Source organism: Mytilus edulis, chromosome 14, assembly GCF_963676685.1.
Source record: "Mytilus edulis chromosome 14, xbMytEdul2.2, whole genome shotgun sequence".
NCBI classification, from domain to species: domain Eukaryota; kingdom Metazoa; phylum Mollusca; class Bivalvia; order Mytilida; family Mytilidae; genus Mytilus; species Mytilus edulis.
This window is the reverse complement of record NC_092357.1, coordinates 20,081,668-20,107,675: the sequence shown is the minus strand read 5'-3', so window position 1 is coordinate 20,107,675 and position 26,008 is coordinate 20,081,668. Positions and strand designations below refer to the sequence as shown.

Genomic DNA, 26,008 nt, shown 5'->3' with positions numbered 1-26,008 from the left:
TTTCCTATTGCATTTCATTCTCTCATAAATCTTCAATGAAGTTTGCAACATCAATTCATAAGAGACCACTAAATTCAATTGGGTATAAAATTTGTTCTATTGATGCTTTTGGAAATCTGAGACACAGTTTTGGAGGTCAAGCTGTGTTGTACAAGAATCTATAAAATATTTGGGGATGCTATGAAGAATAAAGACGCTAAATTCATTCAAGTGTGGACATCACAATATAGCAACTAATTACATAATAATTAATTATGTAATAATTATGTCATAATGAAATTTTCACAATTTGAAAGATTAATCTTTCTTCTTTCTTTTGGTACCTCATTTATAAAATATAAAGACGGGTGAAATGAATTACATCAGTTTAAAGTTGTCTGATTGGGGATGAAAAAATCTTTGTATTGTGCTACCTTAACTTAATATTTATTTAAATGTTTTTCTTGCAGAATGTGACAGCTTAATGCCAACCGAATTATCGTCAGGTTTGTAGACTTATGATGAAGTGTGCTAGACTGTCTTGTTAAGCATGTGCAAAATGTGAAATGAATCATCTTTGAAATGATATGGGCCTATATCATTTGTATACAGACATTTTTTCAAATCCACCAAAAATGAGTATATTTCATACCTGTTTTTAGCTCACCTGGCCTAAAAGTCCAAGTGACCTTTTCTCATCACTTGGTGTCCGGCATCCGTCGTCGTTAACTTTTACAAAAATCTCCTCCTCTGAAACTACTGGGCTAAATTAAACCAAACTTTGCCACAATCATCATTGGGGTATGTAGCTTCAAAAATGTGTGGCGTGACCCGCCAAACCAACCAAGATGGCCACCATGGCTACAAATAGAACATAGGGGTAAAATGCAGTTTTTTGGCTTATAACTAAAAAACCAAAGCATTTAGAGGAAATCTGACATTGGATAAAATTGTTTATCAGGTCAAGATCTATCTGCCCTGAAATTTGCAGATGAATCAGACAACCAGTTGTTGGGTTGCTGCCCCTGAATTGGTAATTTTTGGGAAATTTTGCTGTTTTTGGTTATTATCTTGAATACTATTGTAAACAGCAAACAGCAGTAATGTTCAGCAAAGTAAGATTTACAAATAAGTCAGTATGACCAAAATGATTGGTTGACCCCTAAAGAGTTATTGCCCATTATAGTCAATTTTAAACAATTTTCATAAAATTATTAAATTTTTACTACTGGTAACATTTTCCACAGATACTACTAGGCCAAGTTCATTATAGAAAGTGATAATTGTAAGCAGCAAGAATGTTCAGTAAAGTAAAATGTACAAATATATCACCATCACCAAAACACAATTTTGTCATGAATCCATCTGCTTCCTTTGTTTAATATTCACATAGACCAAGGTGAGCTAGTTTTGTCATTTCCCGGGTCCCGCAAGACCTCATTTCCCGTTTTCACGACACAATAATTTGACTGTCATGTGTCACGCTTACAAAAAATCGGCAATCCCACGTCACGCTTAGACCCCAATGAGACCCACTTTGAAATGAACTGATTGGACCCCAAAAAAAAAACTTGGCCAAAAAAAGCAATGCTGGATGAGCCTTGCAAAGAAATGATAGGCAAGATTGAATTGAACTGACAGACTTTTCCTATATGACATTTAATCTGAATTGATTCAAGATACAGACTCTTTTTTAATTATTAAGGAGGTTCACTGCTATAAAATTTTATAAAGATATAAGAAGATGTGGTACGAGTGCCAATGAGACAACTCTCCAAGTCTAAAGTCATGAATGTAAAAGATAACAATTTCAGGTCAAAGAACGATACATGTACACATATTTTGTACCTAAATGAAAGTATGATTTGATAAGATTTATTAGAAATTACTCAGACACACATACAAACGTGTACCATAAGGTCAAAAATACAATACAATGTGAATAACATGACAGATGATTATTATTAAAGTCATTTCATAGCTCTTTAGATTCCCACAGTGATAATGCGAAAGCAAATTTACAGATCTAACATTGCTGGGTTGATGTTTAGACAAGTTGTATATATACATTATTTACACAGCCATGTAGCACCATCACTGCTAGTGATCCGAATGATAAATCGGTTGAAGAGTTGTCACTTACTCAGACGTACTTATGAATATAATTATTTGCTTTACTACAGATAGTTTAGCTGATCTGTAAGAATAACTTCTTCATGCCTTATATATAATGTACTGTAGTACGACGCTAGATTAAAACTGGCGCGGAAAGGTCACACCCGTTCACCGTAAGTTTCATTTTTATGAAGCCCAGGTGGTTGTATTGTCTAGCAGGACGGCTACAGTGCAGGCGATTTGGTGTCACAATATCTCAGTAGCATGGGATGTTCCAACAATGTTAGATCTGTAAATTTGCTTTTTGCAAATTTTTTGTTATTATATATATATAGTTGGATATGACATAATTCAAAAAATTGCTTTGACTGTTCTGATGAAAGCTTTTAAAAATTGAATTTTGTATAGTTCAGTATAACAATAAGACAGTAAACCTTCAAACTTGACGAGCTCGGATGAGCTGTGTAGTACATAGGTATGTGATTGTTTCTTTTAAAATGACACAATATTTTCATTTTTACATATCAGCAAAATATAGAATTCATCTCCATTACCATTTAGGAGGCATTAGTTTAGCAGCTCTTTACTTATCATTTGAACACAAGCTTCATTTTCTTTCCTACTGTTGTTTATTATGCTTATATAGAATAATACTAATCATTCATTTAATTGCTTGAAAAGCCATCATATATAGTTATTTTGACTGCTTTTCTGTGGTAATTCAAGGTAAATTTAGTTTTTAGTTCATTGTTTTTGGAATATAATTTTGTCGAATATGAACAGATTAGAAATATTATAAATCATAAATGATTTTGAAACTTTAACCCTGCGAACCGACATCAGAGGGAACTTTTTGTTTTTTTCTGTTTAAACCAAACAAAAATCAGAAATAATTTGGCCAGGATATAGATTTATTTCCTTTTTGTAGATGGCAGCAAAAGTCTGGAAGCTTTGAGAAAACGATTTCTCACTAACAAATCTGAAGCTTCACCACCAAAAAAAAGCTGCGTGAAGCCAGATTTGAAGATGAAAGAGATAAAAGAGGTAAAATATTTTGGTGGTTTAGTATTTGATAACTTTTTATGCATCACCTTTGATATTAGAGGTGAATTATATGTTTCGTTCTGTGTGTCCCTCTAGGTATCCTTTTGTCATTTTTTCTGTCTGGTATCACGTTAAAGTCCTTTTTGATGAAGTTGCTGTAACAACTTCTTCAAACTTAGTACCTAAGCTCAATGATAAGTCAAACTACAAGATCTGATTATAAATACCTAGGCTGTTTCAACCGATTGAATTATTTTAAATATCTAAAAGCAATATATCCTACATCTCCTTAATAACTTCATAATGGGAAATGCCAGTATGGGTCAACATCAATTGAAGCTTTCTGCATGCCTGAAATAATTTAGAAAAACAAATTCTTTCCAACAAGCTCATTAACACAATTTTCTGACAAGGTGAGCAACACAATCATAAAAACAAAGATACTTACATTTATTTATAAATTCATAATCCTCTTCAGTATCTTTCAAATCTGGGCCAGCTCATTTTTCCTTAATTTCTTATCATAATTTGGCATTTTTCTACTGGATTTTGACAATGATGTGATGATGATACATTTTTGTACCTAATATCCATTTTTGTCGAGCCTTCGACTTTAGTCGAAAAAGCGAGACTAAGCGATCGATCCTACATTCCGTCGGCGTCGTCGGTGGCGTCAATAAATATTCACTCTGTGGTTAATGTTTTTGAAAATTTAATAACTTTCTTAAACTATACTGGATTTCTACCAAACTTGGACAGAAGCATGTTTGTGATCATAAGATAGTATCCAGAAGTAAATTTTGTAAAAATAAAATTCCATTTTTTCTGTATTTTATTTATAAATGGACTTAGTTTTTCTGCGGCGAAACATTACATTCACTCTGTGGTTAAAGTTTTTAAAATTTTAATAACTTTCTTTAACTATCCTGGGTTTGTACCAAACTTAAACAGAAGCTTGTTTATGATCATAAGATGGTATCCAGAAGTAAATTTTGTAAAAAAAAATAAATTCATTTTTTCCGTATTATACTTTTAAATGGACTTAGTTTTTCTGCCAGGAAACAACACATTCACTCTGTGGTTAAATTTTTATACGCCCGTCAAAATTTTGACGGGACGTATTATGGTATACAAATGTCCGGTGTCCGTCTGTCTGTCTGTCTGTCCGTCCGTCTGTCCGTCTGTCCGGCGTAAACATGTCGCACCGTAACTTGAGAACAACTTATCCAAATTTCATGAAACTTAATATAGTTGTTTCTTATGATGGTCAAATGATCTGTATACTTTTTGGTGAAAATAAGATTTAAACTTTTTGAGTTACGGCACTTTATAACTAAAACAGGGGTGTGTTTTTTTCACATGTCGCACTGTATCTTAAAAACAATTCTTGATTAAGACTCAAAACTTTAAACACTTCTTAGTTATATTAATCTCAATATCTGTATACTTTTTGGTGATGATTCAAAATTTCATTTTTGAGTTATTGAGTATTTTGTAAAAAAGGGGGAGGTTTTTTTTACATGTCGCGCCATATCTCAAAAACTATTTATGATGATTGCTTAAAACTTTACACATGTCTTTGTTATATTAATCTCAATATCTGTATACTTTTTGGTGATGATTCAAAATTTCATTTTTGAGTTATTAGTATTTTGTAAAAAAGGGGGAGGGTTTTTTTTTACATGTTGTGCCGTATCTCAAAAATGAATTATGATTATTGCTTAAAACTTTACACACTTCTTTGTTCTATTAATCTAAAGATCTGTATACTTTTTGGTGATTATTCAAAATTTTATTTCTGAGTTATTGAGTATTTTGTAAAACAGGGGAGGGTTTTTTACATGTCGCGCCGTATCTCAAAAATAAGTTATGATTATTGCTTAAAACTTTACACACTTCTTTGATATATTAATCTAAAGATCTGATTCAAAATTTTATTTTGGTAATATTTAGTTTTTGTAAAAAAAACACATGTCCAGCGGTGTCTCTAAAACAATATCTGGTTATTGCTTAAAACTTTCTCATAAACTATTTATGATTATTGCATTGCATAAGACTTCCACATAAGACGTCGGGCGTATCATGCGCTCATGGCGCAGCTGTTTATTAAAAAATTTAATGACTTTCTTTTACTATTTTAAATTTGTACCAAACTTGGACAGAAGCTTGTTTATGATCAAAAGCTAGTATCTAGAAAGGAAATTTTGTTAATATTTGGTACTTGTGTATCTGTATTTTATTTATAAATGGACTTAGTTTTTCTTCCAGTTAACATTACATACAGTCTGCAGTTAAAGTTTTTAAATTATTTATTCGATTCATAAACTATCCTGAAATTTTTACCAAACTTGGACAGAAGCTTCTTACAATCAAAAGATAGTATCAAGAGGAATATTGTTATTGATTGTTTTCCTCATTTTTAGCTCACCTGGCCCGAAGGGCCAAGTGAGCTATTCCCATCACTTTGCGTCCGGCGTCCGTCGTCGTCGTCGTCCGTCGTCCGTCGTCGTTAACTTTTACAAAAATCTTCTCCTCTGAAACTACTGGGCCAAATCAAACCAAACTTGGCCACAATCATCATTGGGGTATCTAGTTTAAAAAATGTGTGGCGTGACCTGGTCAACCAACCAAGATGGCCGCCACGGCTAAAAATAGAACATAGGGGTAAAATGCAGTTTTTGGCTTATAACTCAAAAACCAAAGCATTTTGAGGAAATCTGACATGGGATAAAAATGTTTATTAGGTCAAGATCTATCTGCCCTGAAATTTTCAGATGAATCGGTCAATCGGTTGTTGGGTTGCTGCCCCTGAATTGGTAATTTTGAGGAAATTTTGCTGTTTTTGGTTATTATCTTGAATATTATTATAGATAGAGATAAACTGTAAACAGCAATAATGTTCAGCAAAGTAAGATCTACAAATAAGTCAACATGACCAAAATGGTCAGTTGACCCGTTTAGGAGTTATTGCCCTTTATAGTCAATTTTTAACCATTTTTCGTAAATTAAAGTAATCTTTTACAAAAATCTTCTCCTCTGAAACTACTGGGCCAAATTAATCCAAACTTAGCCACAATCATCTTTGGGGTATCTAGTTTAAAAAATGTGTGGCGTGACCTGGTCAACCAACCAAGATGGCCGCCACCGCTAAAAATAGAACATAGGGGTAAAATGCAGTTTTTGGCTTATAACTCAAAAACCAAAGCATTTTGAGGATATCTGACATGGGATAAAAATGTTTATCAGGTCAAGAACTATCTGCCCTGAAATTTTCAGATGAATCGGTCAATCGGTTGTTGGGTTGCTGCCCCTGAATTGGTAATTTTGAGGAAATTTTGCTGTTTTTGGTTATTATCTTGAATATTATTATAGATAGAGATAAATTGTAAACAGCAATAATGTTCAGCAAAGTAAGATCTACAAATAAGTCAACATTACCAAAATGGTCAGTTGACCCCTTTAGGAGTTATTGCCCTTTATAGTCAATCTTTAACCATTTTTCATAAATCTAAGTAATCTTTTACAAAATCTCCACTGAAACTACTAGGCCACAATCATCTTTGGGGTATCTAGTTTGAAAAATGTGTCCGATGACCTGGCCATTCAACCAAGATGGCCGCCACGGCTAAAAATAGAACATAGGGGTAAAATGCAGCTTTTGGCTTATAACTATGAAACCAAAGAATCTAGAGCAAATCTGACAAGAAGTTAAATTGTTAATCAAGTCAATATCTATCTGCCCTGAATTTTTCAGATGAATTGGACAACTGGTTGTTGGGTTGCTGCCCTCCAATTGGTAATTTTTAAAGAAATTTTGCCGTTTTTGGTTATCTTGAATACTATTATAGATAGCGATAAACTGTAAACAGCAATAATGTTCAGCAAAGTAAGATCTACAAATAAGTCAACATGACCTAAATGGTCAATTGACCCCTTAAGGAGTTATTGCCCTTTATAGTCAATTTTTAACAATTTTCATTAATTTGGTAAATTTATGTAAATTTTTACCAAATATAGTTCTCTGTTACTAATGGGCAAAGTTCATGATAGATATAATTGTAAGAAGCAAAATCGTTCAGTAAAGTAAGAACTTCAAACACATCACCATCACCAAAATACAATTTTGTAATGAATCCATTTGTGTCCTTTGTTTAATATGCACATAGACCAAGGTGAGCGACACAGGCTCTTTAGAGCCTCTAGTTGTTGAGCCTGGGAGTTACAGCAAAAGTAGACGAGACACTGGGTTCCGCGGAACCCCTTACAAATTTTTCACTATTACATGTATATCAGCCGGGTCATTTTTATACAGTCATCTATTATATTATGAAGTACTGTAAAGTCCTAGATTTGTATCTGATATAAAATCGATATTGCATATCCAAATCTTCCAAATTTTCTCCTATAGTATAGGGAATACTCGTACAACAAACCTTGCATGAAAGTGTCTTTCATTTTTTTCTTTATTAATTTTATATATAGGATATACAAGTGCAGTTACAAATCCAAATTTTGGATAAGTATGAAACAGCTGTGAAAAGAGTTTTCCCTACATCAGAAGACATATTATCTGGGAAGATATCTATTACAGTGCCAATCAAGTCTACTGGTGTCTACTGGATGAAGAAAGTTAATGAATATTTTCAGGGCAATTATAAGCTACAGATTATGACAATTTGTTCTTCTGGATACAGTGTTGTTGACAATCCAGAAGATTTCAAAATTGCAAACCTGAAGTTTGAAATGAAAAAGTTTAAAAAGAAGGCCGGTGATTTGCAAGCATACATAAAATTTGTAGACAAAGGTAAATGATGTTGTAATTCTGCTTGATTTTTAAATTCTTAAATGAATAACCCATTGATATTTAAGACAAATTCTCACTGTAAATTTCTTGTACCAATGGTCATCGAGAGAAATGCAGTAGGCCGTATTGGTCTTGTCTGAGTCTCCACTACAAAAAATTCTTTGTTAAATATTCACATAGACCAAGGTGAGTGACACAGGCTGTAGTATAATTATTGCCCTCACTTTAGATTAAAGACCAAAAATTTTGATTAACTTGACTGTACTGTTAAATAGGGATGTCTTATTGTCAAATTGATTTATTGTCTTTCCTTGATGGAGTCAAAAAGCTAGACATAGGTATGCTGTTTCCGGTGGCGGCAGCAATGGTGCCAAAAATGTATTAGTTTGTGATAAGGTATAGTTTATGGTGAACCACTAGTGGTAGGTCAATCATATTTGGTATGCAGTTGTATCAGCATTGGCATATCTCATTTCCATGGAGATAATTTGGCTACGCCCCCTCAGTCATGGTCTATTGACTTTGAAAATTTTTGAAAGTTATGTATTAATTTGTGATTAGGTCAGTTCAAGTGGAACCATTAGTGGTAGGCCAATGTAAATTGGTATTCAGGACTTGTTGATCTTTAAACGTATTCATAAAAGACCGGGAGGTTACTCTGTAGGAATTCTGTACACTTTCAATCCACTTTTTGATTGAAGCTCTGAAAATATATGAAAATAAAATATTTCAAACTGTATACAAATAAAAAGACAAAGATTATAAAAGATGGACCAAATAACTAATGATCTCCATCATCAATTAATACTTCTTATATTTTCCAATGTGAAAGAGATTTATTTCCTTTTACTTAAATTAAAATACAAGAACATATCACTTGAACTTTTTATGCCCCACCTACAATAGTAGAGGGGCATTATGTTTTCTGGTCTGTGCGTCCGTATGTCCGTTCATTCGTCCGTCCGTCTGTCTGTCTGTCTGTCCGTCTGTTCGTTCGTCCGTCTGTTACACTTCAGGTTAAAGTTTTTGGTCAAGGTAGTTTTTGATGAAGTTGAAGTCCAATCAACTTGAAACTTAGTATACATGTTCCCTTCGATAAGATCATTCTAATTTTAATGCCAAATTAGAGAATTTATTCCAATTTCACGGTCAAGTAAACATAGAAAATGATAGTGCGAGTGGGGCATCCGTGTACTGTGGACACATTCTTGTTTGAAGTTGTTACTTGAAGCATATTACTTTACATACATCTGACACTTGATATGTTCTTATGATTAGTTGGATTTTATAATTTATTTCATTTTATTTTTCTCTCCCAGACCGCTCACAACTTAAGAAGTTAGTTACATGTAATCAATCACAGAGAGAACAGGTGCTTTTCTATTACTAAGAATAGTTTTGTTTGGTTTTTGTTTTGTTTTGTTTCTTTTATTTAAAGGATATTCCAGTTATCAATTTTTAATAGTTGATAATATATTTAATTATAGCCTTTTTGTGCCAAAATACTGGAATCTCCTTAAACTTCCTTCAGAAAAATATTTTCTTACGTTTGGTAAATGCATTTGTTTGTTAACTTAACATTTCAGGACAGAGAGACATTAGATTTGACTGATTTGTTTTAACAAATTATAACATTAAAACTCTCTTATAGTATATTAGAAGATATTATACTTAAATACACTTCATTTGTTTTCCTTAAATGCCATATATCTGATACTATTTATTAACAACGTTTCCATATATGGTCATTGTCAGTTTTCAGTGATTTTAAAAAAGATATGATAGGTAATTTGTGACAATGATACGGATAGAACAATCAACATTGTGCACTATTTTTATATAATTTAAATTTTGAATGTAACACATCTTCTGATTGGATGACATCATTTTGTTTATCATATCATAGACACATTTTTTTCATGTTACCATACTGTCATCAAAGATTCGTGATTTACGCATTTATAAAATAGAATTTAGAATTATATTATAAGAAATAACTGTAATATTTTATCAGTCTATTCGAAATAACTTTAAAAATGTGGTGCACACTGTTAAATAACCCGCTACACGCTTAATTCAGTGCATACCACATTTTTAGCTTTTCCCACCACTTTGCGTCCGACGTCTGTCGTCGTTAACTTTTACAAAAATCTTTTCCTCTGAAAATAGTGGTTTAAAAATTGTGTCCTTTGACCCGTTCAACTAACCAAGATGGCCGCCATGGCTAAAAATAGAACATAGGGGTAAAATGCAGTTTTTGGCTTACAACTCAAAAACCGAAGCATTTAGAGCAAATCTGACACGGAGGTTATATTGTTAATCAGGTCAAGATCTATCTGCCGCGAAAATTTCAGATGAATCGAACAACCTGTTGTGCCCCTGAATTGGTAATTTTAAGGACATTTTGCTGTTTTTGGTTACTATCTTGAATAATATTATAGATAGAGATAAACAGTAAACAGCAATAATGTTCAGCAAAGTAAGATTTACAAATAAGTCATCATGACTAATTTGGTCAGTTGACCCCTTTAGGAGTTATTGCCCTTCAAAGTTAATTTTTTACATTTTTCATAAATTTGGAAGATTTTTAGAAAATATTTTCCACTGTAATTAGTGGGCCAAGTTCATTATAGATAGAGATAATTGTAGCAACAAGAATTTTCAGTAAAGTAAGATCTACAAACACATCACCATCATCAAAACACAACTTTGTTATGAATTTATCTGTGCCCATTTGTTTAATATACACATAAACCAAGGTGAGCAACACAGGCTCTTGAGTTTATGATATTTCCTCATAGACATAAAAATATTACAGTCATTCCTTAAATAATTTATATTAAACTAGACTGTTTCCTACTTGGATACAGAAATGTAAAAATAAAAGCTATATATAATAATGTTTAGGTGCAAGAATTCACTAAGGCCAGATTTTATAATTTTTTGTGCCAATATAATCCTTACATGTACCTTTAAAATCATTGTTCTTCTGTTAAAATTTATAAAATGAATTATATATGGTAAAAATCAACATTAAAAACTGTCTTCAATTATGTTTCAAATGTTCATACTGGCTGATTTCAGGGAACAAAAAACCTAACCTTGAATACACCTGCTGTGTTTTGGTTATCTATATTTATCTAAGTAATTTTTTTCTGTGAAAATGCTGATTAAGTTTTTTTTTTTTTTATCATCAGATCCACATGACTGTAACTTAATTCCCTTAAATCATAATTTTAGGAAAGACCCTGTGTTAAAAAAGACAAGGACCATGTTCCCAGGGTAACAGAATCAAGGACAACTTCAACTATTGCTCTCAAGGTACTACATGTATATGGTGGTAGTTTTCCCCTAGTTTTCCAATCACAGGTTGTGGTTTTCTACAGGCACTCCAGTTCATGTATATTAACCAACACCAGTGGATGTCTCGTAAACTTCCTAATGTCAACAGTCATTGTCAAAATCTTTCACAGCATAGCCCACAGAAATTGTTCCCATGTAAATGATATCCAGTTATATTTGCTTTGAATGAAATTGTAAAAAAAATCTCAACATCTGAAATATACTGAAGCACAAATCATATCAAAAGTTTGGTTACACAGATTATAAAGTGATTGAAATACTGATTTATGGTATGATTAAGATATAAAGAAATAGTTGATGCTCAGTAGTTAGGCTTTTTGATTTATTAGCAAATAGCATATGTATATATATATATATACAGTTATTTTTGTGTAATTTCTAACAAACCTTATAATTGATGATCATGATTAGTTCACTTTTATTATTGTAGGAGAAATCTATTGAGATGAAAATAAGAAAAGAAGGCAGAGCCATCAAAGCAGGTGCAATCCAGGTATAAAATGTGTCTCTTTGGAGATTCTACCTATAATATTTTCCCATTATACCATTATACCCTATGGATTATTTTACTTCCTTATTTCAAACAAGACTTTTAAATAGTACATGTAGCAATTGCTGTGTTTTTCTCAATTTATAAGAATCCAATTTATAATTTTAGGATGAATTAGAGTTGGTTTCTTTGAAAACAAAAACACATAATGCTCCTAGGTGAGTCCAGGGACTAGACATGGGGCATTACTTTTTTGGTCTGTGCAACTATCCATTCATCTGTATGTCCTGATTCAGGTTAAAGTTTTGGTCAAGGTAGTTTTTTATGAAGTTTAAGTCCAATCATCTCGAAACTTTTTACACAATTTAATGCAAAATTAGAGTTTTGAACCAATATTATCACTGACAACTTAACATAGAAATGATGATGCAAGTGGGGCATCATGCTATTGACCCATTCTTGTTATATCTATTATAATTTACCAGGCTGAATATGAAAGTTTATCATCAGATGAAGATACTGCACTCCAACTTACTAGTCAGGAAGGAGGAAATGAAGATAAAGTTTTAATTTTGGTTGAAAGATTGTCAATGTATGAGTCAGGAGTTCAGAGTGCTAAGTCAGCAGGTGATACCTCTAAACAGAAAAAATATGGTACAGCCCTGAAGGTACATTATGTATTTTTAGATGAAATGACAGACACAACTTTCTTCTTATTTTCTGACATGAATTGTCTTATGAAATATGCAGCTTTTATGAAAGAAGGATTGGTATTGCTTCTTATTTTGCGTTAAAGACTTATGTAGAAAAGACTAAATATAAAGAAAAAAACATTACACAGGTATTGAAATACTGTTACACTCCCATCTCTCTGTCTGCATTTTTTTCATCAGTCAGTGTGTCACATTAAATGTCATCACATTTTTTAGCAGGAACAAACTATCAAGGCTTTCTCCAATCTGGGAATTAAGGTTCATATGAGCAAGTTAATCTGTGTGCTACAGGGACAAATTCTGGTTTAAAGTCATATGAAACGAGTAATCGATGAAAAATTAATCCAATTATTGAACCAATTAATGCATACATATATCATAAACTTGTCTTCTGTGCATGGTTTTATCATTTTTTTCACATACATGTTGTAAAATCGTCAAAAATATTTCAATTATATATTTGTAAAAATATGGCAGCTAATTTGAAGCCGAAGTTTAACCATTGTCACCTATTTATAAATTATCAACAAAGAAGCACAGATATTCTTGCTGGAAACAATTAAACAATTTGAAAGTAAACTTCTTAAATTCTTCATAGAAAAGTATAATTTTATAATAAAGGTAGCCATTAAGTAAGAAAAAACATAATGCATATTTTTTTAACTTGAAGTTCCATAACGCTTGGATAACCATTTCTGCATTGTTCTCATTTAGCCAAGTGGATGATTGATTTTGATATGGTATTAGCAGTTAACTTGTTCTTTATTTACAATATGTTTTCCCCTGATATTTACAGACAATACAAGATTTATTACTGCAGGCGCAGAAAGGAAAGGTAGTGGATGAAAGTGGTATACCACCTAGAATACCAGGTATAATCACACACTACAACAATGTTATGTTAAATGAAACTGTGATAAGAATTTTGTTACAGCCCTACAATATTTTAAAAAATTTTCTAACAGTCTCACAGGACATGGATTCACAAGTTATCAATGTCACAGTGTCCCTAAACATCATACACAAAGAAGGGAAGAAAGTCAATCAGATTTTTGATACACACATCACAATTTCATTTCAACTGAAAATTGTAATATTGATTATTCTGATAATGTACATTGAAAAGTGTTAGACCAACCATTCTTGATGTATTCTCTTTGTTGATGGTTATCTTTGTAAAACTGTTACAAATAAAGAAATGTTACATTAAGGTATAAATTCTTGACAGTCTTGCAAACAAAAAAATTATAAGTTTTATCTGACAAGCCTGCTTTTCATACGTTTTTGTTTTTTTGTCTTGTTTAAAACAGATAAAAAGGAACAGTTCTTGAAATTAATCTTGTAATAAAGATTGCAGTAGGTTTATGTTTAAACACTGATGACATAAACTGTTTTATCAATAATTAATCTGAAAATCCTTCAAAATTTAGTGACTGCAATTAACTTGCAAATTAGGAGACTTATAATTATGGTGTCTGTGTTTTAGAAATAGAGACGGAGCTGATGATAGAGACAAAAAGAGACCAGTACAAAACAACAGCTCTAAAGCCAAAGCAGCCTGCAGATACTCACACAGCTACAAGAAGTAAACAGCCTAGTGCATCAGCATCACCGTCTCCACAACAAATCCTAAGATTTAACAATGAACCAACATCGCCTTCACATGGTATTTATTCTAGATCTCGTTTATAGGCCAATAAATTCAAAACACATTTGACATAGAGTCTCATTATCTTTTCAGGGTTTGCCTATATTCATCTGATTATTATTGAAGTCTTATTAACTTTCATCCTAATTTTAGTGATTATAAGATTAAAGAGATAAAACATACAGTGGCATCAGAAATCACTTTAAATGGTAAAACTGTATTCCAATTACAAGTTAATCCAAAGTCAAAATGATTTTATATAAACTGTTTTATCAATCATAAATCGGATAATCATTCAGAATTTAGTGACTGCAATTAACTTGCAAATTAGGAGACTTATAATTATGGTGTCTGTGTTTTAGAAATAGAGACGGAGCAGATGATAGAGACAAAAAGAGACCAGTACAAAACAACAGCTCTAAAGCCAAAGCAGTCTGCAGATACTCACACAGCTACAAGAAGTAAACAGCCTAGTGCATCAGCATCACCGTCTCCACAACAAATCCTAAGATTTAACAATGAACCAACATCACCTTCACATGGTATTTATTCTAGATCTCGTTTATAGGCCAATAAATTCAAAACACAGTTGACATACAGTCCCATTATCTTTTCAGGGTTTTCCTATATTCATCTGATTATAATTGAAGTCCTATTAATTATGCCCCCCCCCTACGATAGTAGAGGGGCATTATGTTTTCTGGTCTGTGCGTCCGTTCGTCTGCCCGTCTGTTTGTTCGTCTGTCTGTTACACATCAGGTTAAAGTTTTTGGTCAAGGTAGTTTTTTATGAAGTTGAAGTCCAATCAACTTGAAACTTAGTATACATGTTCCCTTTTATAAGATCATTCTAATTTTAATGCCAAATTAGAGAATTTATTCCAATTTAACGGTCCAGTAAACATAGAAAATGATAGTGCGAGTAGGGCATCAGTGTACTGTGGACACATTCTAGTTTTTATCCTAATTTTAGTGATTATAAGATTAAAGAGATAAAACATACAGTGGCATCAGAAATCACTTTAAATGGTAAAACTGTATTCCAATTACAAGTTAATCCAAAGTCAAAATGATTTTATATAAACTGTTTTATCAATCATAAATCGGATAATGATTCAAAATTTAGTGACTGCAATTAACTTGCAAATTAGGAGACTTATAATTATGGTGTCTGTGTTTTAGAAATAGAGACGGAGCAGATGATAGAGACAAAAAGAGACCAGTACAAAACAACAGCTCTAAAGCCAAAGCAGTCTGCAGATACTCACACAGCTACAAGAAGTAAACAGCCTAGTGCATCAGCATCACCGTCTCCACAACAAATCCTAAGATTTAACAATGAACCAACATCACCTTCACATGGTATTTATTCTAGATCTCGTTTATAGGCCAATAAATTCAAAACACAGTTGACATACAGTCTCATTATCTTTTCAGGGTTTGCCTATATTCATTTGATTATTATTGAAGTCCTATTAATTATGCACCACCTACAATAGTAGAGGGGCATTATGTTTTTCTGGTCTGTGCATTTGTTCAGTCATCCGTCTGTCCGTCCATCTGTTCGTTCGTCCATCTGTTACACTACAGGTTAAAGTTTTTGGTCAAGGTAGTTTTTGATGAAGTTGAAGTCCAATCAACTTGAAACTTAGCATACATGTTCCCTTTTATAAGATCATTCTAATTTTAATGCCAAATTTATTCCAATTTAACGGTCCAGTAAACATAGAAAATGATAGTGCGAGTAGGGCATCAGTGTACTGTGGACACATTCTAGTTTTTATCCTAATTTTAGTGATTATAAGATTAAAGAGATAAAACATACAACACAGTGGCATCAGAAATCACTTTAAATGGTAAAACTGTATTCTAATTACAAGTTAATCCAAAGTCAAAATGATTTTATATAAACTGTTTTATCAATCATAAATCGGATAATCATTCAGAATTTAGTGACTGCAATTAACTTGCAAATTAGGAGACTTATAATTATGGTGTCTGTGTTTTAGAAATAGAGACGGAGCAGATGATAGAGACAAAAAGAGACCAGTACAAAACAACAGCTCTAAAGCCAAAGCAGTCTGCAGATACTCACACAGCTAAAAAAAGTGTACAGATAGCCAAGGTATAAACTAATGTGAAATCAGTATATGACTTTAAACAAATAAAAAAATAAATGCAATTCATCATTGATAGTATGTTTATGTCATAAGATGAGATTCTCTTGCCTACAACCTGATTTACTGTACAGTATCTGAGATGTTCTTCCCATGACACAAAAGGGTTCTGCTTCTATATACTGCTGCTACAGTTTGTTATCACAACCCCTCTGAAAACACACAACATAGTTTCCTAAATTCCTTTTAAGATAAAAACGACATACTATGTAGATGTGCCTATAGGAAACTATGATTCATTTTTTTTTTTCTTCAGTTTTTTTTATTTCTCTGCTAAGGTTTTTCAACACTTCGGACAATAACTCAAAAAGGCTTTCACCAATGTCCATGAAACTTTGGTGAATTGTTTATATCTATTGATGTAAGCTCCTTTTCAATTTTTATAAATTTCAGATTTTACATTTCCATGTTATGATTTTTTATGCTTAAAAAAGGGGGGATTTTCCAATTTTGGGACAATACATTTAAAGCATAAAAGACAAGTTAAAAGAGCAACAGGCGTATCATGCCCTAAAGCGCAACCCTTTATTAATTAAGTTAAACAATGTTTAACTCCATTAATCAGGATGACTTTTTTCATTATTGAAAAATAAAAAATAGTCAAGTAAAACCACAATTTCTGTTTTCATTAAGTTAACAAGTAACTAAACAACTGCATGACAACAAATGAATTGCAATCCTGCCTCATAGTTTACTCAAGTCTGATGGATTTTTTCAATTTTAAAAAGAGAGAATGCTGTTAAGAATGTTTGAAAATATAAATTCATTTTCTAGTGTAAGGATGATAAATTGTGTTCTATTTTCTTCCAGAATGATTCCCAGTTTATCAATATATTAAGTGACAGTGATGCTGATACCAGTGAAAATGAGGTACTGGTAATTAGATAAGCAATAACATGCATCTCATCTCACTTTTTCATAACAAGCTGATAATTTTGTGGAATAATCTGTCCTTGAATGTGATGTCCTGCCATGGCTTTGTTTGAATTTGTTTGTTAGCTTTTTGGTCATGAATGTTTGTCTCCAATATTTAATTAACTGCATTTGTATTCAGATATCACAGATCAAATTTATTCGTTCATTGTGTAATCATACGTTTTTTGATTGAGTTAAGTCTGCCTATTGATATTTTATCGTGTGTTTTTCTATGTTGTGATTTTGTGCTATTGTTTCAGAAAAAGGGAGAAGGTTTGGATCCATTAAAACGTTTAATCCCGCTGCAAATGTTTGCACCTGTCCTAAGTCAGGAATCTGATGTACAGTAGTTGTCGTTTGTTTATGTAATATATATGTGTTTCTCGTTTCTTGTTTTGTTTATATAGATAAGACCGTTGGTTTTCCCGTTTGAATGGTTTTACACTAGTAATTTTGGGGCCATTTATAGCTTGTTGTTCGGTGTGAGCCAAGGCTCCGTGTTGAAGGCCGTACTTTAACCTATAATTGTTTACTTTTTAAATTGTTATTTGGATGGAGAGTTGTCTCATTGGCACTCACACCACATCTTCCTATATCTATCTTAGTTTAAATTTTGTGTTACTAATTTAACCATTGTGCTTTCCATGACTACATATTTTTATATTTGCTTCATAGTTAATGAGCGCAAGATTTTAATTGATAGTTGTTGAACTGTGATTTACAAAAAAATACATTACTCATGTATTGATAATCTTTATAATTGCATCATATTAACCTATAAGATGTTCATTTGTACAATTTGTATCAAGTGGTATTGACTGCAAAGAATCTTCTTTCACTCGAAGAGATTACTGTAAAACAACTTAATTTCGCGGATACTTTATTTTACCTATTATTATTAACTTCTCAGCTATTTGATTTCGCGATATTCCTAATTATTTGGTGTAGTTTAATAAGGAGAAATTCAAATTTTAAATATTCGCGACGATTTATATTTGCGTATTTTTTATACTCGCGAAATTCGCGAAAATAAATTGCTCGAGAAAATAAGTTGGTTTACAGTATATGTCCGGGCCAGTTAGGATAACAGGGCATTATGTTTTTGATCTTATTGATTAAAGATTATACTATAGTTCATCTTTGATGGAATAATGTAATTATACCCCCGCTTTAAAAAAGGGGGGGTATACTGTTTTACCTCTGTCTGTCCTTCCGTCAGTCCATCCGTCCAATGAATATTTTTTGTGGCATTTTTCTCAGGAACTACAATACAAGGATTTCTGAAATTTGGTTTCAGGGTTTATCTAAGTCAGCTTTACCGTGTGATGCGTTTTCAGATTGATCACTTGACAACTTCCTGTTTACCGAACACTTGTATGACTTTACACATGATAGCCAAGTTGAAAATTTTTGTCACATTTTATTCAGGAACTACAATACAAGGATTTCTGAAATTTGGTTTCAGGATTTATATAAGTCAGCTATACCGTGTGATGTGTTTTCAGATTCATCACTCGACAACTTCCTGTTTACCGAACACTTGCATATTTTTACACTATTAATATTATCCACTTGCGGCGGGGGTATCATCAGTGAGCAGTAGCTCGCAGTTTCACTTGTTTATTATATACCTAACATAAGTTAATTATATTTGTAATACAACCATTGACAATCCTGCTGTATGGATATGAGTTGTGGTTTCAAAGGCTTTATCAAATATCAATAATGTCATGCCAAAGATATTAATCAATGATGTAAATACTCTATTAAACTCCTTATTGGTATGGTTTTATGTTGATTTTTAATAAATTACAATATTAGATATGTTAAAAATTAAATGATATGGCTTTTTCAATATAACATGCCATAATTACATCGAGCAGACCTATTATGCTGTATTGGTGTCTCTGCTTCAATCGAATGTGGTACTGAACATGCCATATGATATTTTGTATTGATATATATGGGCAGTATGAACACCTGCTTAGCATTAACATGGTTTGTTTTTGGTATTTCTTTTCAGTTGGCAACAATGAATATTGTAAAACGAGCTAGAACAGGAACACCAGGTATGTTTTTTGTAGTTTAAATTGTTTTACATTTATGATTTTTTTTTTTTTTAAATTGAGAAAAACCAGGCAAATGAACATCACAAAAGTTTCCATAACCTAATGTTTCCAAGCAATGTAATTGTTGTTTTAATGTTGTAATTTATTCCAATGAAGAAGGCCGTAATATCCAAAACGTATAGGAATTTGTGTTATAGTTTTTATTATTTAGATAATTGAGCTGATATGTAACAATAGCATCTTCATGCCTTATATATCATGTACTCTAGTATGCCACTAGATTAAAACTGACGAGGAAAGGTAACACACAGCCACCGAAAGCTTTATATCAACCCAACAATGTTAGATCTGTAAATTTGCTTTCGCAAATTTTTTGTTCTTCCCTGACTGGGATTCGAACCCATGCTACTGAGATATCGTGACACCAAATCGCCTGCACTGTAGCCGTCCCGCTAGACAAGACAACCACCTGGGCTTCATAAAAATGAAGCTTTCGCTGAACGGGTTTTACCTTTTCACATCAATTTTAATCTAGCGTCGATTTATATATATATATATATACATTTCTTTGAAGGTTGTCAAAAGCTGAGTTTGAAAGAAAAAAAAAATTACGACAAGAAGTAAGTTTTTTAACTTATAGTTTTAAACATATTGTACGGATATAAAACTGAACTGAGTAACACCTTCTCTGGTACTTTCACATTAACAAATAAATGAATTGTTATGACAAGAAATTTTGTTCATGATTATTAGAAAATACTAATTAGAGCACCATACATTTTGTATAAACATTCAAATCAGCATCTACATTCATGCATTATTTATCTATTTTAATTCAAAGTGTTAAACAGAAACATTTTGTATATGAACATTAGTGAGGTACAGTTGACCTTTTCATATGTTAATATTGATTATGGACATACTTTTATAAATCTGTATAACTGGTCCTGTGACGCTTATTTATATGATATAATAGGAATTACAAATCTGTTGAGTTTTGTAATTTGATATAACAACTCTGAGATGTCAGTGTATAATCAGGAAACTGCCAGGGTGTAAAAGATATTTGTATCGCCAATTGCAACCTCAAATAGGTCTCCATAACACCTGGTACTATGTGGCGTTGTCAATAGCTCTACAGAACATCATAGGCTCACAGAGGGTCAACAATAACCTGCTTCTGTCATTAAAATACATTTTGATTTCAAAGCTACTCAATTTAACATTCAAATTCTTAAATTATTTTGTTTAAAGTGTTATTATAAATTCTCATGAAATATGAATTATTTTCACAGCAAGTTATAAATTCCTTCAGGTAAACAAAATAAAAGTAACAAATAAAGTTAGGTTTTTCTTATGTGTTAAGAAAACGAAGCCACACGCAGGCATAGCAAAAAATCTTAAAACTGTATTAAAAACATTTTTAAAAAAAAAGAAAGAAATTTCCAGATTGAAAAAGTGCCTATGAATGGAAAGCCAAAATATTAAGAAACAATAAATATGTAATGAATGTACATGCTGCATTGTGCATTTTTGACAAACACCTGCACTGGAAAGAAAAAAAAATAACCATTTAGACCAGGGTAATATATGTGTAATTCAGGTCTCAGATGGACACATACTGTGTGTGGGACCTGCAGACTTTCTGCTAAAATTCCAATGGTCTTTGACTCAAGGGATATAAACTCTAAGCTGGGAATGTCACAGTTATATACCCTGTCTGAGAGCTGAATATCAGATAATACTACTCCTTAAGGAGTAAACAGGAACTCAGGCTTCCAAGTAGTATTGAGGGTCAATATGAACAGGATCAATTTTTATTTGTAGATGGCAAAGGATTTCATCCCACCAAAACCAGGGTTAAGATCTTCCAAGGAGTTTATGATTCTAAATGACAATGCCATATACTCCCGTCATTTCGATTTAACAACCCCAATTAAGGTTAGTGTTCAAAGTAATAAAAGTACAATTAAACCAAATTCAGGAAAAAAATGCTTTTCAAGGGAGAGTCCCTACAGATATAAAATGGACTCAGCTGTCTGCTGATTATTTATTTTCAGTTAAATTCCTAATGAGTTCAAGGTGAATTCTTAGTTTTTTCTTTATCAGATAAAGTCCAAGAAAGCATAATAAAGTAAAAAAAGTAATGTTATCGAATTGTTATAATTCTTAAGTAATCGTTTTTAATAGCGCAAATGTTAATTTTCATAAAATACGAAAAATGGCTGACCGGAGCAGAAACCCTTTCAATTAATTTATTTTAAGCCTGCAATTCTTTTCACGGAAAGCCAAACATAGAGAAAGTGATCCAGCTGCAGCATTAGCTAACTTCTTAAAAGCTTTATATTTCAGGTGGAATACCTGGATGCTTCATACATTGTATATAGATGCCTTATTTTACAAATTTTCTGTGACATAACCATTGTCCTTGACTTCATTTTCATGGTTCAGTGACTCAAAATAAAGTTAAGATTTATCGTCATGTTCATTTTTCTTAGGAGTAAAAGGATTACTATATTTGGTATATGCCTATCTTGCAAGGTCCATATGCTATTTACAATAGGTGAATTAAACTGGTGAAAGAATGGAAATTTCAGTCTGGAAGGTCTCTTTTTACCTTGACCTCACATTAATTGTTCAATGCTTAAAGTTAAAATTTTATGTTTTGGTCTTTTTTTTTTTCTAAAACTATTAGCAATAGGTAGACTAAATTTGTTGTATTGAAGGATTAAAGCTGTACATGTCTATCTGGCATGGTTCATCATAACTTGACCTTATTTTCATAGCTCATTGTTCAATGTTAATGTTTTTATTGATGAAGTGTTTCATAGAAACTATGAGCAAAAGGTCAACTTTATTAAGTGCATTGATTGAATGTAAGGTGTACATGTATTTCTCCTTTGGTTTATCTAACCTTGACCCCATTTTCTTGGATCATGTTGAGTTTATGTGACAGTTTTAGTAAAGCTTTATATCTTGAACTATCAACATAATATTGATGGTTAGTAAAAAAAACAAGACATTTCAGTATGTGGACTTTTGTTCTGAATAAAGTTTGATTAGTGTAAGAAGAATTTGGAGAGTAATTATGAAAAAAGAAACAGATATTTTGGGAATGCATCATAGTACATGTACATGTCATTTGAACATTTCTGCTTACTTCAGATAATTAAGAGTTTCTCTTTCTGAATGACCTGTAAAAGATTCCTGTTCTTGTTTTGTTTGACAAAATGTCTTGAAGAAATTCAAATTTCTATGAAAGTTGGAATGTTACACATATAATTAGATCAATTATTCATATCAAGTGGTATAAACTAGGATATAATTTTTGATCATGGTATAAATGCTAATATTGAAATGTTACAATGCAAAAAAATTAATCTGTCTTTTGTGACATGTTCTTGTTTTAGATGTTTCAATGCCCAAAGGCTTTCAAGCAATATTTTTTTCTGATTACAGGGTCTTTATAACTGGCTAGTTGCCACCATACCCTATGAGACAGTGCCTGCAAGGTTCGTTTTACAATGTGTAGGTGTAGACGTATGTGAACTAACAGATTGCCGGCATCGGTTTCCCATAACTGATGAGAGGGACAGAGACATTTTGTTGATCTCTGTCCCATCATCTTTGGTTATCTCACCAATTGTAAGTATATGGATATCAAACTCAATAAGGAATTGCTAGCCTAATAAAGTTATATAAGATAATAGTTATGTTTAAATACGTCGATCACAAATGTAATAAACATTCACCTATAAAAAAAATGCTTATCATGACAACTGCCCCTCAATTTGTTTTGAGAAATAGATATTAACTTGTACAAATCATCAATTTAACTTGGCTGTTTGATGTTGACAATAAATCAGTTTATTGACTTGGTAGATACAATGAAGCTGTCAGTAATATTAACCTACTCATGCTAAGCCTATAATATCCAAACAGTTTGGCATTGATGATTATAGTGGCACAGTAGTATATCCTGGTATAATTCTAGCCTTTTTAGATATCCCACCAATTTCTAACACTGCCTTAAATTTTGCATACTAACTTAAAAAAAAATTCATATTCAGAAATTAATTTGAATATGTGATTATGTATAACAAATGTTTACTGTTCTAGACTATAACGGAACTTAAGGCCACTAGAGCATTACAGTATTTTATCATGCAGTGAATACAAAATATCAGAAAAAATTCAAAACATCATTTTCACTGGTTTATAAAAGTATTTCATATATATTACACTTAATATGTCCCTCAGTTTTGGAAAGTATGTTTCAGTAATTACTGCATTTTTGGCCTAATCACACAGATAAGTTATATTGAATTCAGTACACAAATTAGCAACCCTAATTCAGAAACATAAAAGTCCACTGTGCCATTTACCTTAATGACACCTTCTTTACCCAAGGTTGTTTTTATATTTCAAGTTTGTTTTCATAGCCATAATGCTTTCCTTTATTTAGTGCATACATCTCTCCAAATTACAACTTAACATTTACAAAACAGGAAAATATCCATACAGATTTTTTAAATTACAGCTGGATGGTAGGATTTTTCCGTGTAAAAACAAAAATCAAGCAGAATTTTGTTCAATTTCAATGTTGGCCTACTTTCTTTATAGAATATTTGATTATAGGTTGATTTCTACTACATTCCTACAAGTGTCTAGGTGGAATCATACTACTTATTTCGTACAATTGCATACAAATGTGATTGTAATGTGCGTAAATAAAATGCACTGGTTACCTGGTCATGCACCTTCAGTCACAGTTTATTAACATGGAATGTTTTGTATATAAATATTTCAATTTTAGATTTTTAATGCAAAAATATATAACATTTGCTTTATACTATAAAACATGTCCTTGTGTTTACATATAATTTTATAAAATACATATTTTACCAGAACATTGATGGTAATTTCATATCTGTAATTATCACATCAAATTTGATTGAAGGTTTTAATACAAGAAGTTTGAAAAATTAGTTTAAGTATATGTACATCTATATGTTTTTACTTTTTCAGGCTGATGAAGTCAATACAACCTTCACCTGTTATGACGAAGTTTACTTCAGTTACAGTGATCTGTAACAACACTTTTTCATTTGTTCAATAAGAAAAAAAATTCTTATTTTAAATAAATATTTTGCGTCCTGTATAAGATATGCGCAAGATGCAAGTTTGTTCAAATAATAATGTGTACAGGGTTTTAATACCACCCGTATTTTTTGGTCATATATTGGTATAATGTTGGAGTCGTCTTCAACTTCTTGGTCGTCCGAAGACATTTGGTTTTCGCACTATAACTTTAGTAAAAGTAAATAGAATCTATAAATTTAAACACAAGGTGTATGCCCATAAAAGGAAGGTTGGGATTGATGTTGGGAATTTTGGTCCCAACAGTTAATAAATTAGGGACCAAAAAGGGCCCAAATGAGCATTTTCTTGGTTTTTGCACAATAATTTTAGTATAAGTAAACAGAAATCTATGAAATTTCAAAATAAGGTTTATGACCATACAAGGAAGGTTGTGGTTGATTTTGGGAGTTTTGGTCCCAACAGTTTAAGAATTAGGGGCCAAAAAGGGCCAACATTAAACTTTGTTTCATTTCATCAAGAAATGAATTAATGGCCAAATCTAACCATGTATTTGGAATCTTAATTTTTGGTCCTGTTTTCAAATTGATCTACAGAAAAGTCCAAAGGGTCCAAAATTAAACTGACTTTGATTTTATCAAAAAAAGAATTCTTCAGGTTTTTTTTATATGCTGAATCTAAATATGTACTTAGATTTTTGATTATGGGCGCAGTTTTGCAAGTTGGTCCAAATCGGGGTCCAAAATTAAACTGTGTTTGATTTAAAAAAAAAAAAAAATATATGGGGTTATTCAATACGCTGAATTTAACCATGTATTTACATTTTTAATATTGGGCGCGGTAATCAAATTGGTCCACATTGAGGTCTAATGGGTCTAAAATTGAACATTATTTGATTTCATCAAGAATTGAATTATTGGGGTTCTATGATATGCCGAAACTAACCATGTATTTAGATTTTGGATATATATTGCACCATAATAGATAAATGTTCAATTTAAAAAAAATCAGTTTTTAAATTTAAGTTCTTATACCACATTCATTATGTGTCAGAAACATATGTTGTGTCAAATATTTCATCACAATCCAAATTCAGAGCTGTATCAAGCTTAAATGTTGTGTCTATACTTGCCCCAACTGTTCAGGGTTTGACCTCTGTGGTCGTATACAGCTGCACCCTGCGGAGCATCTGGTTTTACAAGTGGTAAGTGTTTTGACACTTACATTTTTCATCAGGTGATAAAGGTTATCTTGTAAAATTTATCATCATTATATCTTAAAATACAATTCCTATACTTTAACTTCACATTTAGTGCACTTATTATTCTCCTTGTACTGAAACTGTAAATAAAGATGTGAATGGTGTCAATTATATATTTTGCTTACCTGGCATGAAACTTCAAGTGAGCTTTTCTCATCTCTTGGCGTCTGTAGTCTGCCATACGTCACCTGTTAAATTTAACATGCCTCTGTGTTCTATAGGTGCCATGCATGGTCACATTTGTCACCTATTCTGATGGTCATTCAGTTTGTGTTATTTTGGCAGAAAAATTATTTTAAAGGCGTCCTGACAAACAGACTTCTGGTTTTAA

General features: G+C 32.0%; 1 protein-coding gene across 1 annotated transcript; it reads left to right on the top strand.

The window, feature by feature from the left end:
• Positions 1 to 452: 452 nt before the first annotated feature.
• On the top strand, positions 453 to 25,788 carry LOC139503647 (coiled-coil and C2 domain-containing protein 1B-like). Its single transcript, XM_071293470.1, has 18 exons — positions 453 to 485; positions 3,023 to 3,138; positions 7,621 to 7,942; positions 9,262 to 9,314; positions 11,183 to 11,263; positions 11,736 to 11,798; positions 12,281 to 12,463; positions 13,305 to 13,380; positions 13,995 to 14,174; positions 14,519 to 14,698; positions 15,338 to 15,517; positions 16,165 to 16,280; positions 17,143 to 17,202; positions 19,271 to 19,316; positions 19,891 to 19,936; positions 21,144 to 21,257; positions 22,776 to 22,961; positions 24,345 to 25,788. Exons 1-16 carry the CDS (start codon positions 464 to 466, stop codon positions 21,178 to 21,180), a joined length of 1,761 nt encoding a protein of 586 aa, XP_071149571.1. The 5' UTR covers positions 453 to 463; the 3' UTR covers positions 21,181 to 21,257; positions 22,776 to 22,961; positions 24,345 to 25,788.
• The last annotated feature ends 220 nt before the right edge of the window (positions 25,789 to 26,008 follow it).

Bases quoted from the DNA above. Each gene is read 5' to 3' on its own strand.
- LOC139503647 (XM_071293470.1), top strand. From the start codon at position 464: ATGCCAACCGAATTATCGTCAG. The intron at 12,464-13,304 runs GTACATTATGTA...TGATATTTACAG, and splicing joins AATATGGTACAGCCCTGAAG to ACAATACAAGATTTATTACT. The intron at 15,518-16,164 runs GTATTTATTCTA...TCTGTGTTTTAG, and splicing joins ACCAACATCACCTTCACATG to AAATAGAGACGGAGCAGATG.